We start from the raw sequence: 20,784 nt of genomic DNA, 5'->3' as shown, positions 1-20,784 counted from the left end.
ACACAATTTCTAACTCAAAATAAGCCTGAAGAAACATAACTTCTAAATGTGTATTAACTATTCTTTTGATATTTTTCATAATGTTCTCATTTTAAAAGTTAATGATTTTTAAAAGGCAGAAATTTTTTATTTTGTATAGAAAACTATATTTCTGCATGGTATGTGAATATATCTCAATAAAATTGAATTTTAAAATAATTATATTTATTTTTCCTGAAATTGGACTAATGAATATGCCCTGCTTTCCTCATGATAGTTAACTGAATTTTTCACACAACAGAGCATCAAAATACATATTTTCCCAGATAATCTTTAAAAATGGTATGTTAATATTTCACTTCTATCTTATCACAAATAAGAAAGTACATTATCCAAAATATTAAAGCTTTAAGAAAAAGCAAAAAAACACATATTCTGACTGCCTAACTATTAGTCAACCACCATAGCAGGATAGCGTTTCTGCCCTCCCAATCATCTGGGAAGATGCAAAAAACTTAATGGGAAAAAAAGATTGTGTTAAAGGTGATAGGAGGGCAAAACTGAATCACATTAGAATTCTAACTTCCAGACTGACAAGTTTCTGCCAAGATACTCTGAATTTTGAATAAGTATCTGCAGGATGAGTGCACCAAGCATGTTCTGATAACGCCAACATAAAACACACCCTCTATGTCAGGTCAGTGCGCCATCAAAGGTAAAAACTAACAAGGGAATTTCCAGCATTTCCCTTCTTTTGCCATCCTGGCTGATGTTTATCTAGCTATGGAAGGACAGAAACACCCATCACGGGCCGCCCAACCCTGCACAGGGTCTGGAACGGTGTAGATACATTGGCTATAAGACTCACTCCTTTCCTGCGCGCCTCGCTAAAGGCCACAACTCTTGAGATGCGACACATTTCAAGAGGTACCTTCAAGAGGTACCAACAACTCTCCTAAACCCATCCCAACAAACTGCTCCGAAGTTAGTCTTGAGCCGACACTGACCTCGGGTCACTTTAGCCACAGCGCAGCACCGCATAAGGCCAGGGGCCCCGGAACCCCGTCCACACCCGGGGCGGGGCGGGGCGTCCCCAGCGCTGCGCTCACGCGGTCGCCGGGCACTGCACGTGCGACTCGGACCTGCGACTGCGGCGGAGGGAACGGCCTCCGGGAGCGGGAGGAGAGACGAGCAGCCGCGCGGGGAGCGTGGAGGGGAGGGGAGGGACCTGGGGCACTCACGGACACTGCGAGGAAACGCTGGGCTTCAGAGGCAATGCCGGTCCAACTGCCACTCCCGGCGGTGTCCGCAGAAGGAAGGCATAAGTTTGAATGGGGTAGCAACGTGGTGTTTTTTTTTGTTGTGTTTATATAAACATATATATATAGGTTTATTTTAAGTGGGCAAATACTTGAGACTCCATATAGTGTGAGAACTTCCAAGGTTGTCAAAACTCCCTTCTAGTCTGGAAACCACACCTGAAGTTCCAGGGCAGGAGAGAAAGCGAAGGTATCCCAGGTAGCAATGCCATCTCCGCCCGCCTTTTGGCGAACGCTGCCCGCTCCGTCTCAGCTGGCTGCGGAGGAGCCGCACCCAGTACAGAGGAGAGGTGCCTCCTGCAGATGCATACGATCTCTGGGTGTTGGAATTTGAAACCTATGGCAGCCAGCTGTTTTATAACTTGTTCAGCGTTGTTAGGGGCAGGGAAGAGGGAGATCAGAAGTCTAGGCCGTTTTTTCCCAAACTGAGAAGACGGGAGCTTGGCATTCCATTCCACTAGCACAGAACTTCAGTGAACTCGGGCTGCGGCGGCTGCCCTTTAGAGGCTGAGGGTGGTGAGGGGTAGGGGTGGGAAGGAGAGGAGGAGGTGGAGAAGAAGGAGGAGCGGCGGAGAGGCTGGAGAGGGAGAGAAGGAAACAGGTGAGCTCCCACCGCCACCCATCGGCAATCCGGCACGGCGGCCCCCGGCACGCCACGGTCCCAACCCGGAGAGGCACTTACCGGCTTTACACGGGTCCTTGTAGTCTATCGTCTCCGCTTTATCCTCTTCGTTCCCATCAAAAGTGTAATCATAATCGAGGCTAGCGCAGACCCACAGCTCCCCGTAGAAAACAATCCCCGAGGCCACCAGCCACACGAGCATCCTCGGGGAAAGCGTGTCCAACCCCATCCTCCTCCCCCGCAGGAAAAGGAGGGGACGGGACCAGGAGGTGAGGAGTCCGCGATCTGGGCTGATGTGCTGATCGAGGGAGACCGGTGCTCCTTTCCCCACTGGGAGTCTCCTCGGTGGGACCAGAGTGGAGTGTTCAGGTGTCCGGAGACATGCAGATGCCTTCGGGACAGAAGAGGAAGCAAGAACTGCCGGTTACCCCCAGTTGTACGGAGAAGTTGGCGGCGGGCCCGCGGGTGGGCGGAGGGCAGGTAAGGAGCTCGGCTCCGGGGGACAGGGAGGGGCAGCTGCCGGCAAAGTGGGCTCTGGTGGTGCGGGCACTCGCAGCCTGCCAGGTCGTCCTTCGAGCCGCCGAACTTCCCGCGGCCGCGGCTCCTGGAGCCGCGCCCCGCGGGCTCAGCTGCCGCCTGAGCTCGGGCTCCCGCTCCGTGTGCTCGCCGCCGCCAGGACCCGGCAGCCGAGCGCGAGCCGCCGCCTCCTGCGCCAGCCGCCGCCGCCGCTCGGGGAAGATGAATCCGGTCTGCACATCAGCACATCTGAACTGAAAGGGGAGACCGTGGAAGGGGGTGGGGGGGCAGTCATTTCTGCGCCGCGAGACCTTAAAAAAGCTTGCAGAAGCGAGCAAAGCAACTAACTGCAAGGAGAGCAAGTGTGAGGATTTGGGGATACACGGTTTGTCCCCTACCCTCCACCCTTCACCGCTGTCTTTTACCCTCTTCCTAACTTGAAAAAAAAAAAAAAAAATCTTCGCAGCATCTAACCCAATCACTAGCATCCTGCTTACTTATTCATACAATCAGGGTCAGGATCCGGGCCTCAGCCTCCTCTCTGACTTCTTTTGATAGCCTTATACAAACAAACAGACAAGAGCGCTCAGACAATTCCAGTTATATTTTACCAAAGATAAAAATGAATATATTATGTATTTGCGTCCACGAACAGCAATTAATAGATGATGTACGTGTCACTTGAGAGTGCCAGACCGGGGGTGGCGCGAGGGATCGTGATAATTTAACTGCAAATCTTTATCCGCCCACCCCCCACCCCAATAAACAGCGAGTGTGTGTTTCTTTCCTTTACTGCAGTTTAACCTTAGTGCAACCCGGGAGAGGAGGAAAAATGCCTGAGCCTCCGCAATTTAGGTAAGGAAATAGACTACTTGAAAAGTGCCCTAACCAACAAAGTTCTGCCAAGAACCAAGATCCTCAGAACTGCAATTAGGAAAAAAAAAAAAAAAAGCAAAATCAAGTTACACATTGCAGCAGCAGGAAACGCTAAGACCTTGCTGATGGGCTGGCGCATGGGCTCATGAAGGGAAGTTGGAAGGAATACTCAGGAAGCAAATTTTCTGCGACATTTCGGGTATCCATGCCCAGAATTGCTCTGCATCAATCGGCTCCAATTGTTTTATTCTTTCGGAGGTGCGTGTGTAAAACCTGGCAGCATGACTAGCTAGGTAAAACACGTCAGCCGAGCAGAATCAGGACAAACACAGGTTGTGGGAAACGGGGGAGGTGGGGGGAAAAAAGCAAAGGAAATCCCTGCAAAACCCCTGTTGTGAGCAATTCCGAGGTTTTCCCACATCTGCAAGTAGTTTCCAAAATAGGTGAGACTTGACTTCTCTTCCCTAAACTTTGAAGAGAGGAGCGATTAGGGGCCTTCCCTTTTCCAGCTAAATCTTTAACTGTCACTTAAGCAGGGGCTTGTAAAAAATTCTCCTGTTGCCTTTCCCTCTTTATTTAACATTTAAATGCTCCCTCAACACACAATTTCAGCTAGAAGGAAGTCGGGAAGCAAAGAGGAAACTGAAGGAGTGAACACACACACCTTTGAAAGATAGAGCCAGTCTTTGGTTAGGAAATTTGACCAGATTTTATTACATTTCTAAAAAGAAAACTAAGAAGCTAGTCATGAAGAAGTATCAACTCTTTCCAACTTAAGCTAAAGATACAAGGATAGGAGGACTGGTAGAATGCAACTGATTCAATGTTCCTAGCAAAACTGGGGCTTCCTCAGATGCCCACTGCAGTGATGGAGCTTCCCTTCTCAAACTTTCAACCTTAAGACATGGAGTATACAGCAGAATTGAAAAGAACATGTTCAATAAACAGATAAAGATATTTGGTTTTGAAATTTTTTTGCTGAGTCATTCTCAAATTCTTTTACCTGTCCAAAAAAAAAAAAAAATTAAAGCTTGCATAATTAATATGATATTGCTCTAGTGCAGGACTAAACAAGAATGTATCCTGCTTAGCCCATCTGAAAGCCTAAGAAATACAAATATCCTTTAGAGGATCCCTGCTCTTAAGCTGCTGATAGTATTCCCACACCCCACCCCAGGCATTTAAAGTGCCCCAGTGCACCTCCTTACTCTAAAAGCTTGCAAACATCTCCTTAGACTATTTCAGCAAATGTAGGTTTGCAAGAGTTTGTACCTAGAGTTTGCCTAACCATCATTTACTTTTCAGGAATGAATATGTTTCATTCATTTGTCCAAAGAAAAACAGTACCATGTAGGAACATCCACTCATTGTATAATGACACCTATTATGTTTTCCTTTCAGAATGTATCATTGTAAAGTTGTAATCCAGTGAGTTAGAATGATTAACATAGTAGAACCTCAAGTAAAAATATAGAAATGTTCTTTTATAGCCAAAAGCTTGCAGAGACTGTCACAATATTCTCGGCCTCAACCTCTGATTTGTCTTATATATTATTTTAAAATATTTATTAAATATAGCGCTAAGTTTATAAAACTAAAATGCCTGCCTTTGAATGTCATTTATTTCTATGGCTACTGTGATTGCAAACAAAAAATCGATTTCTGCCCTGTCCATGAGAATACAAATTTGTAGGAATATTCACATGAGATGGGAGTTGAGTGTTCTGTCATAGTGTACTCACAGAAATGTACAGTCTGGGAATCCAATCTCCTTAGGAAGATTAAAAGACAGAGAGAAGGAGACTTCCTCGGAAAGGCATGCACTGACGTCACCTTTGCTTCTAGCTGGCAACTTCCTGTGATCAGCTCTGGCTTGAAACAGGGTCTCCTAGCAATCCTAGGGACTAGCGCCACCCAAGATAACTGGAGCAAGAGGCATCCTAGACACCAATTTCTGTATCCTATTTGCTATCACAGTAATTAAAATAAACTTGCCTTGTAAATATACCAACTAGAAATGTCTATTTTTTTTAACCTAGTCAATTTGTAATAAGCTGGGTTTGATTTTTGTTACGAAATGATGTAATACATGAATATATCCACCTCACCCTTGTAAAAATAATAATAATTCAGAAGTATATGGAATAAAGTGTGTCTTCCTTTTATCCCGTCTCATAGTCTCACACCACCCTCCTCTGCAGTAAAAACTGTTAAACTGTTAACCAAATAGTGTGCATATAGATTGACTCTTTTGAAATTGTCTTCTCTTTATGTCAAAACAGATAAATATGGCCATTTCATGTGGTTCAGCCTATTACTTTAAAATTTTTAAAAATCCTGCTTTATAGACTAATTCAGTTCTTCTGAATTAATCTATGTGCATCTTGTTCAAATACTTTTAAATGAAGAGATGATTCTTGGAGCATCCATAGGCTTGACTTCCACATCTTCCTTTCTTTTTATATACATCTTACATTCTATAGCATTTTTATATCGCGTTACGTTATATATCACCACTGCGGATACCTCTAACTTTCGCTAATTAGAATGGCAATACATTCAATCAAAATCTGTCCTTATTGCTATGTCCCAAGTAACAAATATAGTGTCAGAAAGAGAATGAAGAAAGGGGAGCAAAGGGCAATATTTGCTTCATAACATCGGTGTTAATGAAGAGGACTTTGTTTAGAGAGAGAGAGAGAAAGGGAGAGAGACGGTTAGACAGACAGACTTCCTTGGGGTGGAGGGCAGGGGGAGAGAAGGGGACAGCTTTCCTTCTGCAATGGATTCTGGTCCCAGAATCCATTGAGCTAAGAGTTTCTGGTTATTCCCTGGTGGGTTACTGTACTAACTTCTATCTCTACTATTCCCTCACTGGGGGGCATTCTTTGTTTTTATGACTTTTAGCTACTCCAGACCCTTTGTCTTCCCCTTTCATCTCATCCTGACATGACTCTATAGGCTTCATATGGCATTATTTTATCATCTTCCCACTATAGGCTCTGTCTCAGCCCTGATCAATTCTACACAGCATCTTCTAATTCTAGTTCACTGCCCCAAAGTATGATACTTAAAGTACTGATAATTGTATATGAGATAATTTTAGGTAATACAGTCATCAACATTTTTTTAAATTTTAATAGTTACATATATGGGTATATATTAGAAAAATAAATTGTTAAAACTTTTGCAATTTCATGTGTATTTCTTATAATGATGCCTAGGTTAAAAAATAAGTTACGTGCATTACAAAATTAAGTAAATAATTAAGGTGGCACATGAAGGTGATACTCTTGTTAGCTGATGCTTGATAAACATCGATATAATTCAATTCCTATGCCCCCTACCCCACAATGTCTGTGGGCAGCTACCCTTTTTGTTACTTCCATCACAACTATACCACAACATATTCCTTCCCTTACCTACTTATCACCCAGACTCATTTACAGTTCAGAATACAGAAAGGGCTATGTTTGGACACAGAAACTGCATCTATTTCCTGTTAGCACTTTTGGTTTGTTTCCTTGTTTAAGCGTTACTTACTAAATAAGTCTCCAGATGATCCACTGACTTGTGCGTTCAGAAACCATATATTTTTGCCTAAGGACGTCTGGAAATGATTGTACTCTTCATTCGGCATCAGGTTTACCAAAGCAAAATGGGGAGAATGGGAGGGAGTAGAAAGGGGATCTTCCCATTTCCAACCTGATGAGACTCATCGGTTCAGGTCCACTAATAAATATTCAATTGCATAACCTCTGCTCCTCTACTAATTCCACATTCTTGTCCCATTAAGACCAACCCAGGGAGGCACAGAGCACGAGGCTTGGAAACGGTTCCTGATTCAAATCCTAGCTCTCTACTTACTAGTTTGATAATTTTGGGCTCACTTTTTTTTAAATTCCTGTGTCCTCAGTTTCTTCATCCATAAAACAGGGATAATTTTAGGGATAATAATATTTCATAGAGTTATCATAAGAAATTAGTTAACATATTTGATGTGCTTGGAACAGTGCCTAGTACATAGTGACCTTTTGGTAACTATTATCATCTTAACGTTCTAAAAACATAAGCTATTGCTGGCCCATCTGAATATACCACTTGTAAGGAGCCTTCTCCTCCTTCACTTTCACCTGAATGATGTAAGTGTGAGGCAGAGCAACCCACTCTAACACTGCTGGAGAAAAGCAATGGACAAACCTATCAAGAGCACAGGCTTCAGCAGCAGAAAGAAAAGTTTTAAATCTGACTCCATTATTTAGTAGCTGTTTTGCCTTGTGCAAATTACTTCCCTGCCCTTCATTTTCCTAATTTTTGAAACAAATGAAATTCATCCCTAATAGGGTCAAAATGAGAATTAGATAAGCTAATGCATGTAATGTACTTCCTTGGAGGTTTAAGCACCTATAAAAGGTAATTATTATTATTAATTGCTCTTTTTCCGGTGATCTATGGGAAAGCCTATACATTATAGTATTTCCACTATCAGACAGGAAATTTAGCATACACATACATGCACACACACACAAACACACCTGGCACAGTTTAAATAAAACCCAAACAGTTTTATTTGAAAAATTTACTAATGCAGAAACTATCAAATTGAAATAGACTTAGGTGACATTACCAGGATTGTTCATAAATTTTTCAATAATATACTTTAATGACTGACATCTAGAACACCTCTCAACTGGCCATTTTCTGTCCCTTAATTTACCTAACATAGTGCTGTGTTAATATTTTCATATTTTGACCATTTAGATAGGTCCCCCAATTTTTACTATGCAACTTCCCTATAAAATGAAATTTCTATTTCATTTTTCTACTTGTTTCATGAAGATTAAAAAATAGACACTGAAGCCTTTGATAAAACATACTATATATTTCCAATGCAAAGAGAATGACTTAATTTAAAAAATAAAACAATTATGCAGCACCAGCTTCTCGTGAGAAAGGAATGGCAGAACTCCACAAGATATCATTATCCAGTTCGATCACTTGCCAACATTTTTATGGTCTTATGGTATTTTGAAGATAGGGAATAGCAGTTGGAATGAGTGAGTCATTCACGAGCATGCTCCTGTCACTTCCTAACCTCTGACCCTCCACTTGCTCCTTCAGCTGGCAGCTCTTTGGGACCTACAGTGCTGCCAATATTCTGACACACTGTGGGGTGAGTGTCCTCATACTTGATAATCACCAAGAGCCTCTAGCCACAGCGAAAGTCCATTCTTCCTTCAAGTCTTAGGTGTAGCCTTACTTTGTCATTGCATCTTTTCTGTCTCCCTAGGTTATATTCTAGACACATATTCCTCTACTCAGCTTTGCATTCAAGTTATTTATCTCATAGAGGATAGAGGCCATGAATTGTCCTTGCACGAATCCCACAACATACTTCACACATACTAAGTGCAAAAAGTAATTGAGTAATCTAAGTAATATTTTAATATTCCATCACTGAAAACATTGAACACTAGAATAATAGTGAAAATTAATTCTAAAATTCTATATATTTCACATAAAGGTTTGGAGTCTGAAAATGTGTTTGAATCCTGGATGTTCTATTTGTTAGATGTCTTTTGACACTTAACCTTTCCTAGCTCGATGTTTCTCAACTTTAAAATAAAATGCTTACCTCATATGGTTATTTTGTGATGCAAAACACATCAAGAACTTAAACCACTTAGTATGGAGCCTAGCATATGACAAGGCCCATTGGTTATGTAGTTCCCACACCTTATAATAACAAATACCTAAGAGAGCATGAACAATCAAGTCAAGGACTCTGAAAGGAAACTTGTAAAGAGTATTTTATGAAACAGTTGGAAAAAAACAAGATTTTTCCTTCCCAGGGAAAAAGAGAATGTGAAGGGAGACTGGAAAAGACGAATGCTTGTATTAAATAATGGGACTCTTTATTTCAGGATTCCATCTCTCCTTTCCATTCCCCAACAATGTCCAAATAATAATAATACCCTATTACTAACTTTCTTAATTTATTGTCTCAAAATAAATTTCTGAAGTCTAGGTTTATTAAAGCAAACATCTTTTAGTAAGCAGTAAATAAAAACATATTTTGCTGAAATGAGTTAAATTTAAAAGCTGAACTATTTACTAATCTCTTCAATAAATTGTTGGGTAATTGGTTGACATATATTTAAAACTTGTGAGACTTCATTTTTATGATGCATTCTAAAATCACCAAGTTATTTTATAACTCATGTAACTGTTTAAATTATGCAGCTGCCCTTGAACACTAGTTTTTCTGTGAGTATTTCCAAACTCTCCATTTTGCTATGGGCCTGGTTCCAGGGGCAGTGCAAATTTATTTTGAATTCTGTGCTGGGCTTTCAGGTGGCAATAATTAATGACCTTGGACTTTATCTTCAGGCATTACAATACACTTTGGGTCACTTTTCCACCACTAAAGCAATAGGTTTGCACTATAAAACCAACCTCCAATCAATATGAAACAACTGAAGTGTGTTTATATATATTTATACATATTGCTTTTCATCTTCAAAGCACTTTAACAACATTAACTAATGGTCCCTAAAATAGGTGAATATGGTTTGCTCCAGGCTAGCAAACCAACTTTTAAAACTTGAGCTGAAGTTGCTACTAGTCATAGGGGGCAATTTCCTTCATGTTTTTCTTTTTCCTCACCTCCTGGGGAAGCTTTCATTCAGATTTACTCTGTCTGACAACCAAAAAAGCAAACAAACACAAAACAAAAACAACTTTAAACAGAGCAGGACACAGTTGGGCCAGGGATATCACCTGTCCTAACAGTAGATTCCAAATGTCTCACAGTTCAGTAGAGCATTAGAATAGCCATGCTCCTTTTGCCAGAGTGTATACAAGAGCTGGGTTATAAGCTAATTGCCCAAAGTTTTGAAAGCATGCCTCATCTTCAATTAGCTATCTATTTCAGATGAAAATGAGCATGGTGTTTTCAGTTTTTCCTAGAGGGTAAGTACTGACATTTCTGGATAATTTATTAGTTTTCTACTGTTGTTTGCATGTATTTAATAGAAGGTTATACCCAGGGCTTTCTAAATTATTACCACTGCTCTAAAAACATCACCATTTGTGAGCTGAGGTCCTGGTTCATTTGTAAGTCTGTGCCTCATATCTCACTTCTCACAATTAAGTATTCTGGTGGTACACAAAGATTCAGAAGGTTTACTATCTTATTGTCTCACTACCCGTCAAAAAGATGTTTTTTTTAAAGTATGCTCATTAGTTGTGGTTCCAACATCAACATAAAAAGTAATTAAATCCTTTGGCTGGAACAATTTCTAAGAACAGCACCCTTTTAAAAATAAAACACTTTAATAATTTCAAAAAGGAATAACAAAGGTTTAAACTGTTCTAGATAACCTGTAAAAAATGAGTTAGTTCTCCTTTGTTTTCTTGCTCTATAATAATTGCTATGAGAAATGGAAATTGTCTTGCCTTTGGCTTTAAAATCGAGCAAAGTTTATAGCCTGCTCTTTTGAAATCATCAGACCACATGCAGAGAACCTGAAGCTGTTTGCTTTTAATTACTAGTAAAACAGGAAAGCAATTATTAGAGCAATTAATTCAATAGGTAGGCATACCTTTTATTTAGCCATTTTTATTCTAATAATCCAGCATATAGATGCTTCAGTTCACAGCACATGCTCCCAAAAGATAAATAAAATTATCATGAAATAAGACGCTCTTAATAAAATAGAACATGTGCCTGTTGATGATGGTAACAGTACAAAGAATATAAGGTCAAAGTAGACCAGTTTCTATTGTAGGTTCTTCCTACCCCTGAAAATTAACTTGTTCCTAACAAATTGACATTTACTGCTTTGACCTCAGTACCTCAGTTATTTTTTATAAATTATTCCCCAAAATAAAACACATCAAAGTAAATCATATAATTTTTAATTTAGCTAAACAGAACTTTTTATTGTAAAATTAATTGTTTCTTCTTTTGTATGTTAATTATTATAGGCTGAAATGATGAACAGTTTTTGGAGCTGTAAAATTATCTGTGGGTTTTGAATTTCTATCAAAAATGTACATCTGTTTTTTCCCTCTGATTTTCATAATATATTTTTCCATAATAGTAACAATTAAGCAGACCACTCATCTCAGGGAAAATGACTTTTTCATTTAAAAGTTCTCCTGAGGATTTACAGTCAACAGTTTTATACTACAATTTTGAGAGATGTTTTGCATGTGTTTTAAGCATTATTATGTTTTATCAATATTCTAGTTAATGTGATGGGCAAAACATTAAAAGCATGAGCTCCACATCATTGACTATTTTGATGTATATGTGTATGATGAAAGCTGAAAACTAATATTACCAAAGGAATACAAATATTTGCACATGGAGCCTACTAAAGCATATTAAGTGTATTAAAGTAAAATGTATTAAGTAAAGAATAGGTCAATATTACCTACTTTATTAGCAATACAGTTAACTGAAACTCATAAAGAAATATTGATTTTGTGTTTCGTAAATGTTGAATTTATAACATTGATTGGGACACGAATTAAATATCTCTAAAACTTCATAACGGGGAAAACAATAATAAACTAATTCATCAGATAATATTAACTATGTTGAAGCATTGTTCTTGAGAATGTTATACTCATCCTTCATATCCTGTTTTTCTACTAGGACTTCAAAGACTACGTGGCATTGAAGCTCTTAATTTCAAAGACAGAAATGGTGCATGAGTCAGGCCACTAACTGGATCTAGCTTGTTAAAAGTATTGAGTTCTTGTTGGCTCACTGTCTGAGGTATTACCTAGACTGTACAAAGAAGATACTTTATGCATACTACGGTTGGCAGTGGTGTCCTTATTGGCTGGTCAGTATTTTGACATCCTGCGACCTTAGTGAGAACCAGAAGTTGCCAGCAAACATAAATTTCCTTGTTCAGACTGGGTCCCTATAGGAACTGTGATGAAAGCCAGAAACATACATCAGAAGAGCTCATAGAATACTTTTCTTTTTCTACGTCACAGAGTTAATTCAGATCTGAGAGACTGAAAATACCTAAACATAAATACCTTCAGAAAATTTTCCTCAAATTTTCTAGACATTCCATTACAATCATTAGAGAACCTTGAATTATTACATTGAAGGAAATGAAAATGCATACATATAAAAAAAAAGGAAAAACAATGAACTGTCCAATGACAAATATGAATTGTTTCAAAGAAAAAAAGAAAATAATGGGCCCCTTCTACATATTAAAAATACTTAAAAGTGGACAGTCTTTGACATTTGTTTTACAGTATTTTTTATAGATTATATACTCAAATTTTAAAATAGAAGAATTATACCATATTTTAATTGATGTTATAAAGTATAATGTTATTCTCTGAAATTAAGATATGGAATCATTTATTGCATTTAATGCAAAACATAAATACATAAATTGGCACATAAAGTATGAGTGAGAATAACATGACCTTAACTCTCAAAGCACATAGTTCAGTAACTGGCATGCAGCTTAGTCTGAAAAGATTAGTTGTAATAACTATAACTTTTATAATGATGCCTAATTGATTGAGGTAAATGTGTATATATATATATATATATATATATGTATGTATATGTATGTATGTGTGTGTGTGTGTGTGTGTGTGTGTGTGTGTGTATATATATATATATATATATACAGTGTAAAATAGACACAGAAAGATGAATGACACATGGTCACCACCCTGACTGGATGTAAAATCTAATAAGGTGAACCACAGGTATAACTTAATAGAGTATAATAAATATCTTACATGACAAACAAAGAATTATTTGATACTGTATGAAAAATGATCGCCTTTACCTTATGAACTGAGAGGAGAAATTTTGTAAGAGGTGCTACATGTGGTGGTTCTAAATACTGGAGGAACAATCAAGCAGCTTTCTGATTCCTTTGATGATCTCCAACTTCTGTCTATCCTCTTTAGCCTGAGTAAACCCTAAAGAGTTATTTAATTCATAATACAAATACAGAATATATTATATTTAAGTCTTGCCTTGGAAAGTAACCTTATATTTCTTCCCATGTTTCAAATATACTTTATAACTTTCTGTATTTTTACATGCCCATTGATAATAAAAGTTTACATATTAATGCATTATTTGGATGAGAACATTTGGAACAAATAGTACTCATTTAAAGTGAATTCCATTCTTAAACTTTATTTTTTTTCAGAACTACTGTTGCTATGGAAATCATAAATTTAACCCTCATTTAGAAAAACTGGAACACTCCATACCTATTATTTAGTGATGTAACATTTAAGGATGTTGAAAAAAACACGGATTCAGTAAAAAATACTTCTTGATTACAGACTCCAGTTGACCAATATTTTGGCATAAGATTCTCCAGGGCTCCTTTCCCCCACAGAATCCTTGAACAACCAGCAACAACTTGAAGAGCCATCTTCCTCAGAACTTGGGAAATAGTTAAAAGGTTGCTACAACTAGGTAAGTGCCAAAACAAGGAAACACAATTTAAAAACCATAAGAGAAAACTTGTGGCACACTCGTTGGCTCCTCCCCTAACCCCATTCTGGTCCTGTGTGTCATCAGCCTTCACTCCCTCTGTGGGTTCCTGTTCCAGAGGGAGCAGAATAGCCCTTCTATGAATCCTGAGGTGTCTGTATGTCAGTGCTACTCTATCAGGTGGAAGCCTGAAGGACTGAACCAGGACACTTGGCACTGACTCACCCTCCCAGAACTTGCCCTGCAGGCAGAAGCAGCTTGCTCACAGCTAAAGCAATGTAAGAAAAAATTCTATCAAAGATTATTGGGGCAAAGGACTACCAGGTTCACAAAACATACAATAGAGCACCCAAGAGTGGGAGAAAGCCTATTATATAAGAAGTGGAGAAGGCATTCAGATTCCTGCAAATATGGGAATTCCTAAGGCCACAATTGCATGCCCAGGACAAGACATGGATGCTGAAAAGATGGAGAGGACCCCAAACTTTTGCCTTAGGCTGATCTTGGTAGGAGGGCTAAAGCCTGAAGGATAGCACGAGCCAACAAAGAGCTGATTTGCAAATACTGTGAAAGGTGATATTTTTATATTTAGTCAAGTTGTTTTTGCTAGCTCCTGGCTGAAATGAAGAGGCCTATAAGAAAATACTATGAACAACTGTACACCAACAAATTAGAAAACCTAAATGAAATGGACAAATTCCTAGAAACACACAAACAACTAAACTGAATCAAGAAGAAATAGATTCTAACAAACCAATAACTATTAACATTAGGGGCAAATGAGAATGCCCACTGATATCAGTGCTATTCAAAATTGTACTAAAAGTTCTAACCAGAGGAACTAGACAAGAAAAAAAAAAAAAAAAAGGCATACAAATTGGAAAGGAAGAAGTAAAACTTTCCTGATTTACAGATGACATGATCCTATATGGAGAATATCCTGAAAAATCCTCAACAAATCTACTACAGTTAGTAAAACAAAACAAAACAAAACAAAAAAAAAACCAGCACAGTAGTGAGATACAAGAGCAACACTCTAAAATCAATAGTGTTTCTATATACTTGTAATGCACAATTTGAAGAGGAAATCAAGAAAAAAAAATCCATTTACAAAAAGCAACTAAAAGAATAAATTATCTAGGAATAAATTTAACCATGGATGTAAAGGCCTTGTACATAGAAATTTATAAAACATTGCCAAAAGAAATTAAAGAACACCTAAATAAATGGATGGACATTCCACATTCATGGATTGTAAAGCTAAATAATGTTGAGCTGCCAATTCTACCAAAAATGACTTACATCTTCAACACAATCCCAATCAAAATCCAAACAGCCTTCTTTTCAGAAGTGGAAGAGGCAATCGTCAAATTTATATGGCCCTGAATAGCCAAAAACATCTTGTGAAAAAAAGAGCAAAGTTAGAGGCTTCATACGCCAATTTTAAAACTTATTACAAAGCTATCATAATCAAAACAACATGTTACTCACAGAAGAACAGACATGTAAACCAACAGAATCAAATGAAGAGTTCAGAAATAAACTATGATTTTTACAAAGGTAGTTTTTAGAAACGATTTTCACAAGGTACCATGTCCACTCAATGGAGAAAGAATAGTCTCTTCAATACATGGTGCCGGGAAAACTGATTATCCATTTGCCAAAGAATGAAAGCAGACCCCTACTTCACACCGTATATGAAAACCAACTCAAAAATGGATCCTAGACCTAAATATCAAAACTAAAACTGTAAAACTCCTAGAAGAAAGCATAGGGAACATCTCCTGGACCTTTTGTTGGGCTGTGGTTTCTTAGACCTTACACCAATGCATGAGCAACAAAAGAAAATATAGGTAAATGGTACTTCATCAAAATTAAAAACTGTTGTGCTCCAGAGGACTTCATCATGAAAATAAAAAGACATCCTAGACAAGGGGAGAAAATATTTGGAAATCACATATCTAATAAAGGTTTAATATCCGGAATATATAAAGAAATCTTACAATTCTACAACAAAAAGACAGACAACCTAGTTTTTAAAAATGGACAAAAGACATGAGGAGACATTTCTCCAAAGAAGATTTACAAATGGCCAGAAACACATGAAAAGATAGATGCTCAACATCATTAGCCATTGGTGAAATGCATATCAAAATCACGAGGAGATACCATTGCTCACCCACTGGAATGCTACTATTTAAAAAAATGAAAAATAACAGCTGTTGGAAAGGATGTGGATATACAGAAGCACTCATTCACTGTTGGGAATGTGAAATGGTACAGCAACTGTGGAAAACATTTTGGTAGTTTCTCAGGAAGGACATGTGCATGGAAATTTACAAAACATTGCCAAAAGAAATTAAAGAAGACCTTAATTCTTAGGTATAGAATTACCATATGCCCTGACAATCCATCCCACTTGAAAGCAGGAACTCAAATAGATATTTGTACTCTGATGTTCTTAGTGGCATTATTGATAATTGCCAAAATTTGAAAGTAATCCAAGTGTCCATCAAAAGATGAATGGAGAAACAGAATGTGGTAAATACAAACAATGGACTATTATTCAGTCATAAAAAAGGAATGATGTTCGATAGGTGCTGCAATGTGATTGAACCTTGAAGATATTAGGTTGAGTGAAATAAGCCAGACACAAAAGGACAAATAGAGTATGAACTAATTTATATTAAATTACATAATGTTCAAATTCATAGAATCAGAAACTATAATACAGGTTACATGTGGGCAGGGATGGTGGTAGAACAGGGAATGGGGAGTTAATGCTTCATGTGTGAAGAGCTTCTGTTTGGGGTGATGGAAAAGTCTGTATAATGAATGGCGGTGATGATAGTATAACATTGTGAATGTGATTAACAACACTGAATTGTGTGTTTGAAAGTTATTAAAATGGGAAATTTTAGGTTGTATATATGTAACCAGAATAAAAAAGTATTAAAAAATCATAGCAATGTAAAAGAGAAAGAGTGAAAACTAATGTAAACTATAGACTATAGTTAATAATATAATTTTAATAATATTGGTTAATCTATTGTTACAACATTACCACATTAATGGTAAATGGCAATAATAGGGAAAATGCATGTAAAGGAAGGTGTTTATGGAAACTCTCTATTTTATGCATGGTTTTCTGTAAACCTACAGGTCCTCTACTTTTTAAAAAATGAGGAAAAAATGCTTCTTGAAAAAAAGTTTGGATTCCTTGACCAAATAAATCTTGTCTTTGTATTTACAATAGATAATATATATTTATACATACACAATCAGTTTTGTTATATTGGCTCTAAGAAGTCACAGAGTAAAGAAATATATTTAATTTAATTGAATACAAACATTTTAAACTTCTATTCCAGGGAGCATTCTTTGAGAAACATGCCTATAGATATTTATACAAAGCATTATTTATACTCACACACATGACATAATATATATAATGTGGCAATATGGTTGCATAACTAAGCAATTTTATATATTTGTATGTATTATTATTATCATTATTATATAATTATTCACAGATTTAAGTACGGGATGATTCTCATTATGCCCTAAAGATGCCATTGGATAAACTCAATCCATGTATTGACAAATATCTGATTGATTTCGTTTATCAATAAAGCACAGAATTAATTGATTGTATTTGGCCATATTGTACCTTTTTGCTCTAATTAGCTTTTCTTTCTTCTTTTTTTAAAAGAAGTCAATTTTGTCTAAATAGTTATTCTAATTTCAGAACTATTCTTATCGATCCAGATTCATAAAATTTTTAAAATTCAGTATTTACACAAAAATATTATGAGAAAAAATAGTGATTTAAAATGATTTTACTTTTTTCTTCATCATATTTACAAGTACAGGTCTAATTTCAAATGTTGTTTTGGAAAAAGTAATTCCAATTAATCAACCAACATAATTCAACTAAACACAATGCATGGAATGAGGAGCCATCTAATCAGGAAGCTGATATGAATTTTTAAAACTTCAGCTGCTTGAATCTTTTAGTGAAATTTTGTTAGCATGGATCATGTGGTAGATTGGACTATGTAGCCCAATGAAAGACATGTTCTTACTCTTAATGTGTATTCCTCTGGATGTGAATCCATTTCTAAATAGGACACTTTGAATATGTATTAACAATTAAGGGTGGACTCATCCATGAATAGAATCTTCTAAAATCCTATTTAGGTGTGGCCCAACTGAATTAAGGTGGGCCTTACTCTGTTTTACTAGAGCCCTGTATGAGCTGAAGAAATTTGGAGCCAGAATTCAGCAGAAACTGGAAGAGCAGACACAAAGAGAGAGGGATAGCCTTGTGATGGAAGGCAGAGATGCAAGTCAAGGAGTCCCACGGATTGTAGCAAGCTACCCCAGAAGGTTCTAGACTTTGACTACAGAAAAAACCTTGATGTTGGACTTTTGGCCTCCCAAATCATGAGCCAATGATTTCTTGTTATTAAGGCCACCCATAGCAGCCCTGACAAACTAAGACTGAGCATCAGAATTACAGCAATTAAAATGATTACAAATGATTGTTTAACTCATTTTTAAACTAATTGTAACCCGTGGTTACCTTGAAGATCCTCATGAGTGGCAGGCAGACAATAAGAACCTTAGCTGTATTCACTTTCTTTGGTTATATTTGCATTTTCTCCTTAAGTTTCTGATTCAAGTTCTAAATGACTGAGTATTCAGATGTCACAAGTTTTTACAATGCGCATGAGTATTCTAAAGTACTTGAGGTACCTTAAAGCCTGTCAGTTGGGAGCAGCATTGCTTAGCTATGTCTTCACAAAAGCATCAAGGTAAAGTCATTTTCTTCTGTATAATGGATAGAGATGAAAAGCGCAACAGCATCTTCATGTTCACGTAGCCATCATCTTACGTCATCTACAGACTAGGTCACTCAGAAGCTCTCTGATTACTCAGAGAGAAATTGGTGATGGGCTTAATTCTATTAAATGATTATGTTAAGAATTTTGTTTTGGTTGTTATTTTATTGCTCTCTGAATAACACAACCCACAAAGTAAATCAAAACTTTGAAATAAATTCAGTTTTATTTTATTTCTAACTCAACTGGACCAGCGCTGTGTTCTGCATTGCGTGGAATAAAATGTAAAGGATGTGGTTTCTGACCTGACTCAAATTCTGCCTTTACACTGTAGTAATAGTCACCTAGGTAATAATTATTTGGAGCTATGGAAATCCAAAATGTCTATATCAATATAACATGATGACTAAAGAAATGAAGTATAAGTCTTTGAACTTGGTTCAGTATTTTCTATTTCTGGTTCATGTTTCTCTCATGAGAACAATGCTAAATAGGCTCTTAATAATTACTTCCTTCATAATTAGAGAACAGTTAGTAAATATTAATTTAAAATTCATAAGTCACATGCTAGATATCCTATCTCCCTTCTCAAGTAATTTTATTATCTACCATGTTGGTTAGCTGAACTCAAAGGTACATTCCATTTGACAATGTCAATAGGATGGGGAAAAAATTTGCTTCTATTAAACTATTAAATAGAATCCATCCATAAGCATTTGATATTTTGCTGTATCACATACCAAGTTTGCTATGAGATAAATCAAGTGCTCAGTCTCTTTTGGATGCTTATATCATATTTTTCATCAGTTAAAAATGTTTTCTGCTACTTTTATAAATATTTCTGAGTGCTGAATATTGTAGACTTTGGAGACTAGTAGAATGCAGCCTAAATAATTAAAGTTGTCTCATTTCATCTCACTATTTTTTTATTTTTTTTTCAGATATTTCCATCAGTGGGAATTCCTTTGTAAAAAGATGATACTCTGTCTTCCCACGATACTGGATTCTGTCATTGATAATCAGTTTTTTATCACATCTTGAAGGAAATTTGGTGATTTAGTTTTTCTTAGAAAAGTCTGTTGTCCATTTAATTTGTTTGATCAGTATTTGAAAGTATAAACATGGATGCATACATATGTTTTATTATAATTTTTGTTCTGTGATTGTACAGTTCATGCTCTTTTCATTCTCAATTTCATGTATTTCCAATTTTTCTTTTATTTACCTTATTGCAGCAACCAAAATTTTTATTTTTCTGATATCCTCCGTTTATTTCTAATTCTTTAGGAATAAAAAGATTCATGATGATGAAGTGTAGCATTTGGAGTTCCACTGCAGAAAATGCAAAACCATTCTGTCTAAAACAGAAATTTTCTGTCTAATCAGAAAGAGATTAGATGGAATTGCATGATTAAGAGTTTTGGAAAGACTACGAGAGTCAAGCTTGATTTTGAGTCCTCAGGAATGATTCCAAAAGGAGACCACAAAACTTGCCTGCCATGGGGGATACACTTTTTTTTTTTTTTAAGGTGTATACTTTTTTTTTTATTTTATTGAGATATATTCACATACCACAGTCATACAAAACAAATCGTACATTCGATTGCTCACAGTACCATTACATAGTTGTACATTCATCACCAAAATCAATCCCCAACACCCTCATTACCACACACACAAAAATAACCAGAATAATAATTAAAGTGAAAAAGAGCAACTAAAGTAAAAAAGAACACTGGGCGCCCTTGTCTGTCTGTTTATTTGTTTCCTTCCCCCACCTTTCCACTCATCCATCCACAAACTAGACAAAGGGGAGTATGATCCCCATGGCCCCCGCAATCCCACTGTCCCTCCTCATAAGCCATATTTTTATACAATTGTCTTCAAGATTCATGGGTTCTGGGTTGTAGTTTGATAGTTTCAGGTATCTACCACCAGCTACCCCAATTCATTAGAACCTAAAAAGGGTTGTCTATATTGTGCGTAAGAGTGCCCACCAGAGTGACCTCTCTGCTCCTTTTGGAATCTCTCTGCCACTGAAGCTTATTTCATTTCCTTTCACATCCCCCTTTTGGTCAAGAAGATGTTCTCTATCCCACGGTGCCGGGTCTACATTCCTCCCCG

At 37.2% G+C, this 20,784-nt stretch overlaps 1 protein-coding gene and 1 long non-coding RNA gene across 5 annotated transcripts in view; one reads left to right on the top strand and one right to left on the bottom strand.

Moving 5' to 3' along the window:
* Positions 1-2,485, bottom strand: part of TLL1 (tolloid like 1) — a 205,666-nt gene extending 203,181 nt beyond the window's left edge. For all 4 annotated transcript variants that reach the window (XR_005215990.1, XM_037830965.1, XM_037830968.1 and 1 more), the window contains exon 1: positions 1,981-2,485. Coding sequence is in view for 3 of the 4 variants with exons in the window: in XM_037830965.1 (XP_037686893.1) it covers positions 1,981-2,149 (169 nt within the window). In the remaining variant the exon portion in view is untranslated. The remainder of the gene's footprint in view (positions 1-1,980) is intronic.
* Positions 2,114-20,137, top strand: LOC119530004. The gene is made up of 3 exons (XR_005215991.1): positions 2,114-2,400; positions 13,663-13,798; positions 19,602-20,137. It is a non-coding gene; the product is annotated as an uncharacterized LOC119530004 (long non-coding RNA).
* Positions 20,138-20,784: the final 647 nt, after the last annotated feature.

The sequence above is a fragment of the Choloepus didactylus genome, chromosome 3 (assembly GCF_015220235.1).
Source record: "Choloepus didactylus isolate mChoDid1 chromosome 3, mChoDid1.pri, whole genome shotgun sequence".
NCBI classification, from domain to species: domain Eukaryota; kingdom Metazoa; phylum Chordata; class Mammalia; order Pilosa; family Megalonychidae; genus Choloepus; species Choloepus didactylus.
The sequence above is the reverse complement of the archived record's forward strand: the minus strand, read 5'-3'. Positions and strand labels throughout refer to the sequence as shown.